The sequence below is a fragment of the Schistocerca serialis genome, chromosome 12 (assembly GCF_023864345.2).
Source record: "Schistocerca serialis cubense isolate TAMUIC-IGC-003099 chromosome 12, iqSchSeri2.2, whole genome shotgun sequence".
In the NCBI taxonomy this organism is placed as follows: domain Eukaryota; kingdom Metazoa; phylum Arthropoda; class Insecta; order Orthoptera; family Acrididae; genus Schistocerca; species Schistocerca serialis.
In genome coordinates this window covers 25,254,287-25,266,405 of record NC_064649.1, presented here as the reverse complement: position 1 = coordinate 25,266,405, position 12,119 = coordinate 25,254,287, and the positions used below count along the sequence as shown (strand labels likewise).

The 12,119-nt window shown below is 40.3% G+C and overlaps 1 protein-coding gene across 3 annotated transcripts in view; it reads right to left on the bottom strand.

The window, feature by feature from the left end:
• Window positions 1-12,119, bottom strand: part of LOC126428472 (F-box/LRR-repeat protein 2-like) — a 135,433-nt gene that overhangs the window by 62,317 nt on the left and 60,997 nt on the right. For all 3 annotated transcript variants that reach the window (XM_050090409.1, XM_050090410.1, XM_050090408.1), the window contains exon 6: window positions 2,050-2,100. In XM_050090409.1, the coding sequence (XP_049946366.1) occupies window positions 2,050-2,100 (51 nt within the window). The remainder of the gene's footprint in view (window positions 1-2,049; window positions 2,101-12,119) is intronic.

The window sequence follows — 12,119 nt, the reverse complement described above, 5'->3', positions numbered from 1 at the left end:
TGCTATTGGCTGACTACATCACGTGTCCTATGCTGTCATCAGCTGCCGAGATCACGTGACATGAGCTATGACTGGCTTACAAAAGGGCGTCGCAATCTCGATTTCATTGCTTCGGAAAGTAACTTGCAGTGTTTGGTGGAATTCGAATTTATGTCTCCGTAAAGCGAAGAAATGCAGCGTACATGTTGCTGCACATCAAAGATCTTCCCAAAACGTGTTTTTCCCCCCCTAGGTTTCGTTTTCTAAAGTGCCAGCAAATTCTACGTCTGTGTAGAAAACCATAAACATTCTAAGTACTGATCAGTTTTACAGTGCCAAGGAAGAGTATACTGTCATTTAACACGGAAAAAGTGTATTTTCACCCAGGAGAAAGTGTATTTTCACCCGGGAGAAAGTGTATTTTCAACCGGGAAATCCGGGAAAAATCCGGGAATTTTTTTTCCTTGTCCACGTATACACCCTGCCTCTGTACTTCTGCCTCGACTGACATCTCTGCCCAACCTCTTTGCCTTTACACATGTCTGTCTGTGTGTGTGTGTGTGTGTGTGTGTGTGTGTGTGTGTGTGCAGACGCGCATGTGGATACCTGTCCTTTTTCCCCCTTAAGGTAAGTCTTTCCACTCCCGGGATTGGAATGATTCCTTACCCCCTCCCTTAAAACCCACATCCTTTCGTCTTTCCCTCTCCTTCCCTCTTTCCTGATGAAGCAACCTTGAAGAGGACTGTTAATCTGTATCTAGTGGAAAGCTTGTTGCTAGGCCGTCACTCAGAACATATTGTTACATTTAATGAAAACTGCTATTTTAGTGATAAAACTGAGTAAAGTAGGTGTTAGAGTTGCTAAACATTTATGTATACAAATTTTCTGGGAGTGAAGAATAGAAATATCTTGTTTTTGGAAAAGGAGGTGAACTTCATTGTCGTCAATGGCTATAAATCGACAGAGCGGTAAGTGTACAAAGTTCCCTAAAATACAGGAAAGGAAAAGCATTCTCTATAGTTTTCACTCAATTCATAACAACCTCTCATAATTTCTTAATAACAGTAATTGGATTTTGTTCTTGTTTTTTAGTATGGTGCCGAACTGCACTGACCAATTTTGATGTAGCAGGACATGTAGTTTGAAGGAAGCTTGTGTGCCAAGCAATCTCCTTTTCTCATGAAAAGGAAATTGCTGTTTGATCTTATTTACTTGTAACAGTGGTCCGTTAGGTATGAAAAGCTACGAAAACTTGGGCTAAAAGCCATCTGCAATACGGCCAAGTAACCAACAGAGTTGTATTTTAAATCTTAATGAACAATAACTTCCTCCAATACATCACCAACCGGTGTAGAAGCTGATCATTTAAGGAAGCAGCAACCAAAATTCCAGTACCAATTACGTCTTAAAGTAAAGTCTCAATCAAAAATCAATCTCTCTCTCTCTCTCTCTCTCTCTCTCCAAACACACATATAAATATTCATATTATTATGATAAAAGTCATTTTACAAACATCAAGTATAGATTTAAGTGTCAGGAAGTCTCTTATGCAAGCATCTGTAGAGAGCGTAGCCATTTATGTAAGTGAAACATGGGTGATAAACAGTTTAGAAACGAAGAGAAGAGAATATAAGCTTTTGAAATATGGTGCTACAGAAGAATGCTGAATATTAGATGAGTAGATCACATAACTAATGAGGAGGCACTGAATAGAATTGGGGAGAAGAGGAATTTGTGGCACACTTTGACAAGAAGGAAGAATTGGTGGTAGGACACATTATGAGACATCAAGGGATCAACAATTTGGTACTGGAGGGAAGTGAGGAGAGTAAAAATCATAGAGGGACACCAAGAGATTAATACACTACACAGATTCAGAAGCAGGTAAGTTGCAGTAGTTATTTAGAGATAAAGAGTCTAGTGCAAATAAATAGGTAACACAAATTTTTCACTTCTTTTTTAAATTTTAATTAATGTGGTCCCATGGGAGCTGAAGAAATGTCAGATTGTGTCACTACTTAATTCATAATAAGCAGATATAATCATTTTAAAAAGTAATAAATGGCTCACCTGGCGCGGTGGTGTCCACGTAAAGTATCACGCGGTCTAATCGATGGGCAGCTGCAAACCAAAAAGTTGTTTTTAAACATCCACTTCACTGGGGTAAATTTTAAAATTCATATGAGAATTAATTACAGCAGTATATGAGGTGTGTTCAAAAAGAAACCAAACTTTTGAAATAGCGCACCAACCAGCTGAGAGCTCGCTGTCGCTCCTGCAGTGCGCCTGGTGACAGGTTTAGACAACAACCTGCCATCTGTCTCTGTCACTTGGACCATTAGCAAGCGAACCAAAGCCGCTGAAGTAAGCATGTGTAAAGCTTGCTCATTGGATTAGTGCAATGAAGGAGCTTTAAGAACTCAGTCGCCGCAGACCGCTATTCCACCAGCAAGGGCGCTGCCGACAGGCAGTGTGGTTCAACTATCAAGTTTTCGACGCATGCGCAGAATAGTTACAGTACGCTATATATTGCGGAACGGAGGACGTTTTCGCCAGTCTGCGACGGCTCACCTGAAGACGACTGGCAGGTGCCCAGTTGAAATATCGTGCGAAGTATTGAACGACGACCGGCTGCAAGCCCGAAATTTGTTTCAACAGTCAATTCGCCAGGAAAATTTTAAAATTCACACAGAGAAATTCTGCCTACAAACTTAGCGAAACTTTCACAGAGACATTTCAAATGCTTAGCCAAGCATATGAGGAGGACTGTACAAGTGGCATGCAGTGCTACGCACGGTTTAAAATGTTTTCAACAGGGCAGAATGTCGGCCTGTGACGGTTCCAAGTCTGGACGCCCTTCCTCATCAACAGATAATGGCCATGTGGATAGCATTCATGCCGTGATTCGCAAAAATCGTGATTTAACTGTTTGGGAAGTTGGTGAGGAGGTGGGCATCAACGTAGGACCGTGCCATCAAATTTTGAGCGAAAAACTTAAGATGCGTCATGTCAGTGCAACATTCGTACCACATTTGTTGATTGAAGATTAGAAACAGATCCGTGTCGAAATGTGCGAGGAACTGCTTGCTGCCGTTAATGACAATGAAAACTTTCTGCAGAACATCATAACAGACAAGGAGACACGGGTGTATGGCTATGAACTATGATGCTGAAACAAGGATGCGGTTGTCACAGTTGGTCGAAGATCAAGGTGGTGTCGGTTGCGTTTTTTGACTACAAAGGCATAATCCATCATGAATTCGTGCCACGTGGTCAGAAGGTAAACAAGGAAGTCTACCAGGGAACACCTGCGTGCATGAAGGATGCTGCGCACAGGAAGAGGCCTCATTTTGGGGAAAACCAGAATAGAATGTTGCATCGTGACAATGTGCCAGCTCATGTGTCACTCCTTATCTGCAGCTATCTAGCAAAACACAACATTCCTGTTGCGCACCATCCGCCGTATTCTACGGACATGGCCCCAGCAGGCTTTTTCCTGTTTCCCAAACTGGGGAGAAAAAAAAACAAACAAACAAACATTGTGCACAATCCCACAAAATGTGTTCCAGGAGGCATTCCATAACTGGAGGAAATGATGAGAACGGTGTATTGCCAGCAGAGGGGACTATTTTGAAGGGGACGGTGCTTAAAATGTTATACAATAAGCGATAAAGCTGATACGGCAATAGTTTGAACACACCTGTAAACAACACAGTGGTAGGCTCTGGACTATTGGGAGCAGCTCCTGTACTGAATAAAATCAGTGTGGCACAATGAAGCCTACAAACTTAAGATTTGAAACTCTGGGGCACATCATCCCATTTTTCAGTTCTGCTGAACACTTGCTCGAAATTAAGCCTGCAGAACTCTGTACAACTTTGTGTACAATGGTTAAAGAAGTTTTATTGAGATGCAAATCGTGTTTTGGCTAGTGTTCACTAGAATGAGTCTGCATCATTAATCACAAATCCTACGAGGCAGTGTATGAACAGAGTCGGCATTCTAAGACGCTCTAACAACCCCCTCTACTACCAATCATTTTGACTATCTTTTCTTTGCTAAGTACATCTTTTAGAACTGCCACATAACATGATACCACGTGATAATACAGCGAACATATGAAAGTGAACAACCTTCAACATATTACTGTCAGAGATAGCAGAGACTATTCTTATGCCAACAAAAGAAACCATTTATTCATAATATAATGTAATTGGATAGCTTACTCTACTCACCCAGTGGCAGCAGGAGAACATACTCCATCAAGGTAAAGAAATTTTCAAGTTTTTGGAACCAGTGGCTCCTTCTAGCAGAAGGGTTGAAGGTGAAGGAAGAGGGGAGAAAGGAAAGGATTGTTAACATTTCAGAAATGGAAGAGTTCAAAAAAGTTGCACAGAACACTTGCTCAAGGGAGATTTACTGAATAGGATGAAAAGGAAAGACTTCCCCCAACTTTCCACCTTTCCAAAACCTCACCAGTCGTTTTTCTCCAGCCTTTTCCTTCTCCTTCGGTCCTTTTGCCCAGAGGAGGAGCCACTGGCTTCTAAAACTTGCAAATCTCTACACCTTTGGTCTGTGTTCTCCTATCATTGCTTGGTGAGTAGATTTATCTATCCAATAAAAGGAGATTTCTTATAGTAGAGATGGCACTGGTTTTGAACCAAAATTGTAAAAATGTTATGCATATTCTTACATGTTCAACCAAAAGTTTAAGCAATTTTCACAAATCAGCAAGGGAAGTGTGTTCCGTTTACTTTCGATGTTCATTCAACAGTCAGTGAAAGAGAAACCAGAGGCAACTACTTGGTATAGCCATGTCATTTACCATTGTGCGTAAGTGTTCCATTACATACTTATGTTGTCTAAGTTCAAGTGTTATTAAAACGATTAAAGAAAGTGAAGGCTCATAATACTTTATTTTTATGCTGTTTTATGCTATTTCACCTAGAAAGAGAAATGCAAGTCACTACCCAACATGTCGAAAAACATTGAATATTTGTTTGCTTGGAATGCAATTATCTAACTTAAAAATTAAATTACATAATACATTATGGTGGATCTATACATAAAAAGCAATGTCCTGGCTGACTGATCATTGGCCAGCCCAAAACACTGAAGCTAGAAACTTGAAATTCGGAGATGATCTTTTACTGTAGGTGTCATTTAAGGGATTTTTCTACATTCCAACTCCAAGGAGGTTAAATAGTGGATGAAGGTTTTTAAAAAATGTAACTATTAGTGCAATTTTTAAGCTAGATCTGCAAAAACTGATGCTTTGTTTCTCAGCCAGAAATAATGAAATGTATGTTAGCATTTGTTTGGAAATTCAACCACAAAGCGAGTAAAATAGGGGGTGAAAGTTGTTTTGAAAATATTTATTAAGGTATATGACTTCTTATATATATATATATATATATATATATATATATATATATATATATATATATATATATATAATAGAGGGAAACATTCCACGTGGGAAAAATATATCTAAAAAGAAAGATGATGAAGCAGACATTTCTGCTTGTGTCTGTGTATGTGTGGATGGATATATGTGTGTGTGTGTGTGTGTGTGTGTGTGTGTGTGTGTGTGTGTGTGTGTGTGTGTGTGTGTGTGCGCGAGTGTATACCTGTCCTTTTTTCCCCCTAAGGTAAGTCTTTCCGCTCCCGGGATTGGAATGACTCCTTACCCTCTCCCTTAAAACCCATATCCTTTTGTCTTTCCTTCTCCTTCCCTCTTTCCTGACGAGGCAACCATTGGTTGCGAAAGCTAGAATTTTGTGTGTATGTTTGTGTTTGTTTGTGTGTCTATCGGCCTGCCAGCACTTTTGTTTGGTAAGTTTCATCATCTTTCTTTTTAGATATATATATATATATATATATATATATATATATATATATATATATAATGGAAGGAAACATTCCACGTGGGAAGAATTGGTCTTTAAATATGTCTGCTTGTGTCTGTATGTGTGGATGGATATGTGCGTGTGTGCGAGTGTATACCTGTCCTTTTTTCCCCCTAAGGTAAGTCTTTCCGCTCCCGGGATTGGAATGACTCCTTACCCTCTCCCTTAAAACCCACTTCCTTTCGTCTTCCCCTCTCCTTCCCTCTTTCCTGATGAGGCAACAGTTTGTTGCGAAAGCTTGAATTTTGTGTGTGTGTTTGTGTTTGTTTGTGTGTCTATCGACCTGCCAGCGCTTTTGTTCGGTAAGTCACCTCATATAAATATATATATATATATATATATCTAAAAAGAAAGATGATGAAACTTACCAAACAAAAGCGCTGGCAGGTCGATAGACACACAAACAAACACAAACATACACACAAAATTCTAGCTTTCGCAACCAATGGTTGCCTCGTCAGGAAAGAGGGAAGGAGAAGGAAAGACAAAAGGATATGGGTTTTAAGGGAGAGGGTAAGGAGTCATTCCAATCCCGGGAGCGGAAAGACTTACCTTAGGGGGAAAAAAGGACAGGTATACACTCGCACACACACACATATCCATCCACACATACACAGACACAAGCAGACATTTGTAAAGGCAAAGAGTTTGGGCAGAGATGTCAGTCGGGGCAGATGTACAGAGGCAAAGATGAAGTTGAAAGACAGGTGAGGTATGAGCGGCGGCAAATTGAAATTGAAATTAGCGGAGATTGAGGCCTGGCGGATAGCGAGAAGAAAGGATATGCTGAAGGGCAAGTTCCCATCTCCGGAGTTCTGACAGGTTGGTGTTAGTGGGAAGTATCCAGATAACCCGGACGGTGTAACACTGTGCCAAGATGTGCTGGCCGTGCACCAAGGCATGTTTAGCCACAGGGTGATCCTCATTACCAACAAGCACGGCCAGCACATCTTGGCACAGTGTTACACCGTCCGGGTTATCTGGATACTTCCCACTAACACCAACCTGTCAGAACTCCGGAGATGGGAACTTGCCCTTCAGCATATCCTTTCTTCTCGCTATCCGCCAGGCCTCAATCTCCGCTAATTTCAATTTCAATTTGCCGCCGCTCATACCTCACCTGTCTTTCAACTTCATCTTTGCCTCTGTACATCTGCCCCGACTGACATCTCTGCCCAAACTCTTTGCCTTTACAAATGTCTGCTTGTGTCTGTGTATGTGTGGATGGATATGTGTGTGTGTGCGAGTGTATACCTGTCCTTTTTTCCCCCTAAGGTAAGTCTTTCCGCTCCCGGGATTGGAATGACTCCTTACCCTCTCCCTTAAAACCCATATCCTTTTGTCTTTCCTTCTCCTTCCCTCTTTCCTGACGAGGCAACCATTGGTTGCGAAAGCTAGAATTTTGTGTGTATGTTTGTGTTTGTTTGTGTGTCTATCGACCTGCCAGCGCTTTTGTTTGGTAAGTTTCATCATCTTTCTTTTTAGATATATTTTTCCCACGTGGAATGTTTCCCTCTATTATATTCATATATATATATATATATATATATATATAATGGACGGAAACATTCCACGTGGGAAAAATTATATATAAAAACAAAGATGAGGTGACTTACCGAACAAAAGCGCTGGCAGGTCGATAGACACACAAACAAACACAAACATACACACAAAATTCAAGCTTTCGCAACAAACTGTTGCCTCATCAGGAAAGAGGGAAGGAGAGGGGAAGACGAAAGGAAGTGGGTTTTAAGGGAGAGGGTAAGGAGTCATTCCAATCCCGGGAGCGGAAAGACTTACCTGTCCTTTTTCCCCCTAAGGTAAGTCTTTCCGCTCCCGGGATTGGAATGACTCCTTACCCTCTCCCTTAAAACTCACTTCCTTTCGTCTTCCCGTCTCCTTCCCTCTTTCCTGATGAGGCAACAGTTTGTTGCGAAAGCTTGAATTTTGTGTGTATGTTTGTGTTTGTTTGTGTGTCTATCGACCTGCCAGCGCTTTTGTTCGGTAAGTCACCTCATCTTTGTTTTTATATATATATATATATATATATATATATATATATATATATATATATATATATATATATATATATATATATATATATATATATATACACACACGTTTCAGAAAACTGTAGAAGGGGATGAAAATTTTTAAGAAAATATTTCATTACAACAAAAAAATTTTAAAGTTGAATTCATTAAAACTGGCATTTCAATTTTCAGTTAGATATAAAGAAATATTTGTTAGGGGATGGGAGTTGCTATGGAAATATCTCTAAAGAACACAAAACAGCATGATTAACAAAAATTTTGGACTCCAGCTACAAGAACTGCTTTTTGGTCAGAAGTACATTTGGAAAAGACACTGCTTATATGGCCTTAATCAGTATGAAAAGTTTGTGTGTTACAATATGTGAACAATATAAAAATTTGAGAAGTTAAAAACGAAGAAATATCTGCAGCCTATTAAACTACGGGGGCACATAGCTAGTCAGATATATGTGGGATTTTTGATCCTGATCATCAACAGTTGGTACGACCAGACATACACTTCTAGTATTGTTGGGTGGGAGCCATTGGGTCCGGGGAGGGCTGGGTGTTACACACTTCCAACTCCTTGATAAGTTATGCTCATGATGTTGATGTTGTTGTCGTCTTCAGTACAGAGACTGGTTTGAGGCAGCTCTCCATCCTAATCTATCCTGTGCAAGCTGTTTCATCTCAAAGTACCTATTGCAACCTACATCCTTCTGAATATGCTTAGTGTATTCATCTCTTGCTCTCCCTCTACAATTTTTACCCTCCACACTGCCCTCCAATATTAAATTGGTTATCCCTTGATGCCTCAGAACATGTCTTACCAACTGATCCCTTCTTGTAGTCAAGTTGTGCCAGAAATTCCTCTTCTCCCCAATTTTCTTTAGTGCCTCCTCATTAGTTATGTGATCTACCCATCTAATCTTCAGCATTCTTCCGCAGCACCACATTTAAAAAGCTTCTATTCTCTTCTTATCGTCTCTACTTCACTTCCATACATGGCTATACTCCATACAAATACTTGCAGAAAAGACTTCCTGACACTTAAATCTACACTCGATGTTAACAAATTTCTCTACTTCAGAAATGATTTCCTTGCCATTGCCAATCTACATTTTATATCCTCTCTACTTCGACCATCGTGAGTTATTTTGTTCCCCAAATAGCAAAACTCATTTACTACTCTAAGTGTCACATTTCCTAATCTAGTTCCCTGAGCATCACCCGACTTAATTCGACTACATTCCATTATCCTCGTTTTGCTGCTGTTGATGTTCATCTCATATCCTCCTTTCAAGACACTGCCCATTCCGTTCAATTGCTCTTCCAGGTCCTTTGCTGTCTTTGACAGAATTACAATTTCATTGGCAAACCTAAGTTTCTATTTCTTCTCCATGGAGTTTAATTCCTAGTCCAAATTTTTCTTTTGTTTCCTTTACTGCTTGCTCAATACACAGGTTGAATAACATCGGGGACAGGCTACAACACTATCTCACTCCCTTCCCAACCACTGCTTCCCTTTCATGCCTCTCGACTCTTATAACTGCCATCTTGTTCCTGTACAAATTGTACATAGCCTTTCGCTCCCTGTATTTTACCCCTGCCACCTTCAGAATTTGAAAGAGAGTGTTCCAGTCAACATTGTCAAAAGCATTTTCTACGACCACAATTGGTAGAAATGTAGGTTTGCCTTTCCTTACTCTATCTTCTCAGATAAGTCGTAGGGTCAGTATTGCCTCACGTGTTCCAACATTTCTACGGAATCCAAACTGATCTTCCCCGAGGTCGGCTTCTACCAGTTTCTCCATTCGTCTGTAAATAATTTGTATTAGTATTTTGCAGCCATGACTTATTAAACTGATAGTTTGGTAATTTTCAAACCTGTCAACACCTGCTTTCTTTGGGATTGGAATTATTATACTCTTCTTATGTGGGATTTTTGAGGACAAATGTAAGGATGTAGAGGATTATCTCACTAGGGGTAAGATAGATACTGCCTACAGGAAAATTAGAGAGACCTTTGGAGATAAGAGAACCACTTGTATGAACATCAAGAGCTCAGATGGAAACCCAGTTCTAAGCAAAGAAGGGAAAGCAGGAAGGTGGAAGGAGTATATAGAGGGTCTCTACAAGGGCGATGTACTTGAGGACACTATTATGGAAATGGGAGAGGATGTAGATGAAGATGAAATGGGAGATATGATACTGCGTGAAGAGTTTGACAGAGCACTGACAGACCTGAGTCGGAACAAGGCCCCCGGAGTAGACAACATTCCATTGGAACTACTGACGGCCTTGGGCGAGCCAGTCCTGTCAAAACTCTACCATCTGGTGAGCAAGATGTATGAAACAGGTGAAATACCCTCAGACTTCAAGAAGAATATAATAATTCCAATCCCAAAGAAAGCAGGTGTTGACAGATGTGAAAATTACCGAACAATCAGTTTAATAAGCCACAGCTGCAAAATACTAACATGAATTCTTTACAGACGAATGGAAAAACTAGTAGAAGCCGACCTTGGGGAAGATCAGTTTGGATTCCGTAGAAACACTGGAACACGTGAGGCAATACTGACCTTACGACTTATCTTAGAAGAAAGATTAAGAAAAGGCAAACCTACGTTTCTAGCATTTGTAGACTTAGAGAAAGCTTTTGACAATGCTGACTGGAATACTCTCTTTCAAATTCTAAAGGTGGCAGGGGTAAAATACAGGGAACGAAAGGCTATTTACAATTTGTACAGAAAGCAGATGGCAGTTATAAGAGTCGAGGGGCATGAAAGGGAAGCAGTGGTTGGGAAAGGAGTGAGACAGGGTTGTAGCCTCTCCCCGATGTTATTCAATCTGTATATTGAGCAAGCAGTAAAGGAAACAAAAGAAAAATTCGGAGTAGGTATTAAAATTCATGGAGAAGAAGTAAAAACTTTGAGGTTCGCCGATGACATTGTAATTCTGTCAGAGACAGCAAAGGACTTGGAAGAGCAGTTGAACGGAATTGACAGTGTCTTGAAAGGAGGATATAAGATGAACATCAACAAAAGCAAAACGAGGATAATGGAATGTAGTCAAATTAAATCGGGTGATGCTGAGGGAATTAGATTAGGAAATGAGACACTTAAAGTAGTAAAGGAGTTTTGCTATTTGGGGAGCAAAATAACTAATGATGGTCGAAGTAGAGTGGATATAAAATGTAGACTGGCAATGGCAAGGAAAACATTTCTGAAGAAGAGAAATTTGTTAACATCGAGTATAGATTTAAGTGTCAGGAAGTCAATTCTGAAAGTATTTGTATGGAGTGTAGTCATGTACGGAAGTGAAACATGGACGACAAATAGTTTGGACAAGAAGAGAATAGAAGCTTTCGAAATGTGGTGCTACAGAAGAATGCTGAAGATTAGATGGGTAGATCACGCAACTAATGAGGAAGTATTGAATAGGATTGGGGAGAAGAGAAGTTTGTGGCACAACTTGACCAGAAGAAGGGATCGGTTGGTAGGACATGTTCTGAGGCATCAAGGGATCACCAATTTAGTATTGGAGGGCAGCGTGGAGGGTAAAAATCGGAGAGGGAGACCAAGAGATGAATACACCTAGCAGATTCAGAAGGATGTAGGTTGCAGAAGGTACTGGGAGATGAAGAAGCTTGCACAGGATAGAGTAGCATGGAGAGCTGCATCAAACCAGTCTCAGGACTGAAGACCACAACAACAACAACAACAACAACAACAACAACAACATACTCTTCTTGAAATCTGAAGGCATTTCACCTGTCTCATAGATCTTGCTCACCATATGACAGAGTTTTGTCAGGGCTGGCTCTCTCAAGGCTATCAGTAGTTCTAATGGAATGTCATCTACTCCCAGGGCCTTTTTTGACTTAGGACTTTCAGTGCCCAGTCAAACTCTTCACACAGTATCATATCTCTCATTTCAACTTCACCTATTTTCTCTTCCATTTCCATAAAATTGCCCTCAACTACATCGCCATTGTATAGACCATCTGTACACTCCTTCCACCTTTCTGCTTTCACTTCTTTCCTGAGAACTGGTTTTCCATCTGAGCTCTTGATATTCATACAAGTGGTTCCCTTTTCTCCAAATGTCTCTTAAATTAATGCATAATTACAGACTTTCTTGCTCGTAAAGGAGTTCAAGTGACAGAAATTTTCCAGAGATTGACTGCACAACCTAC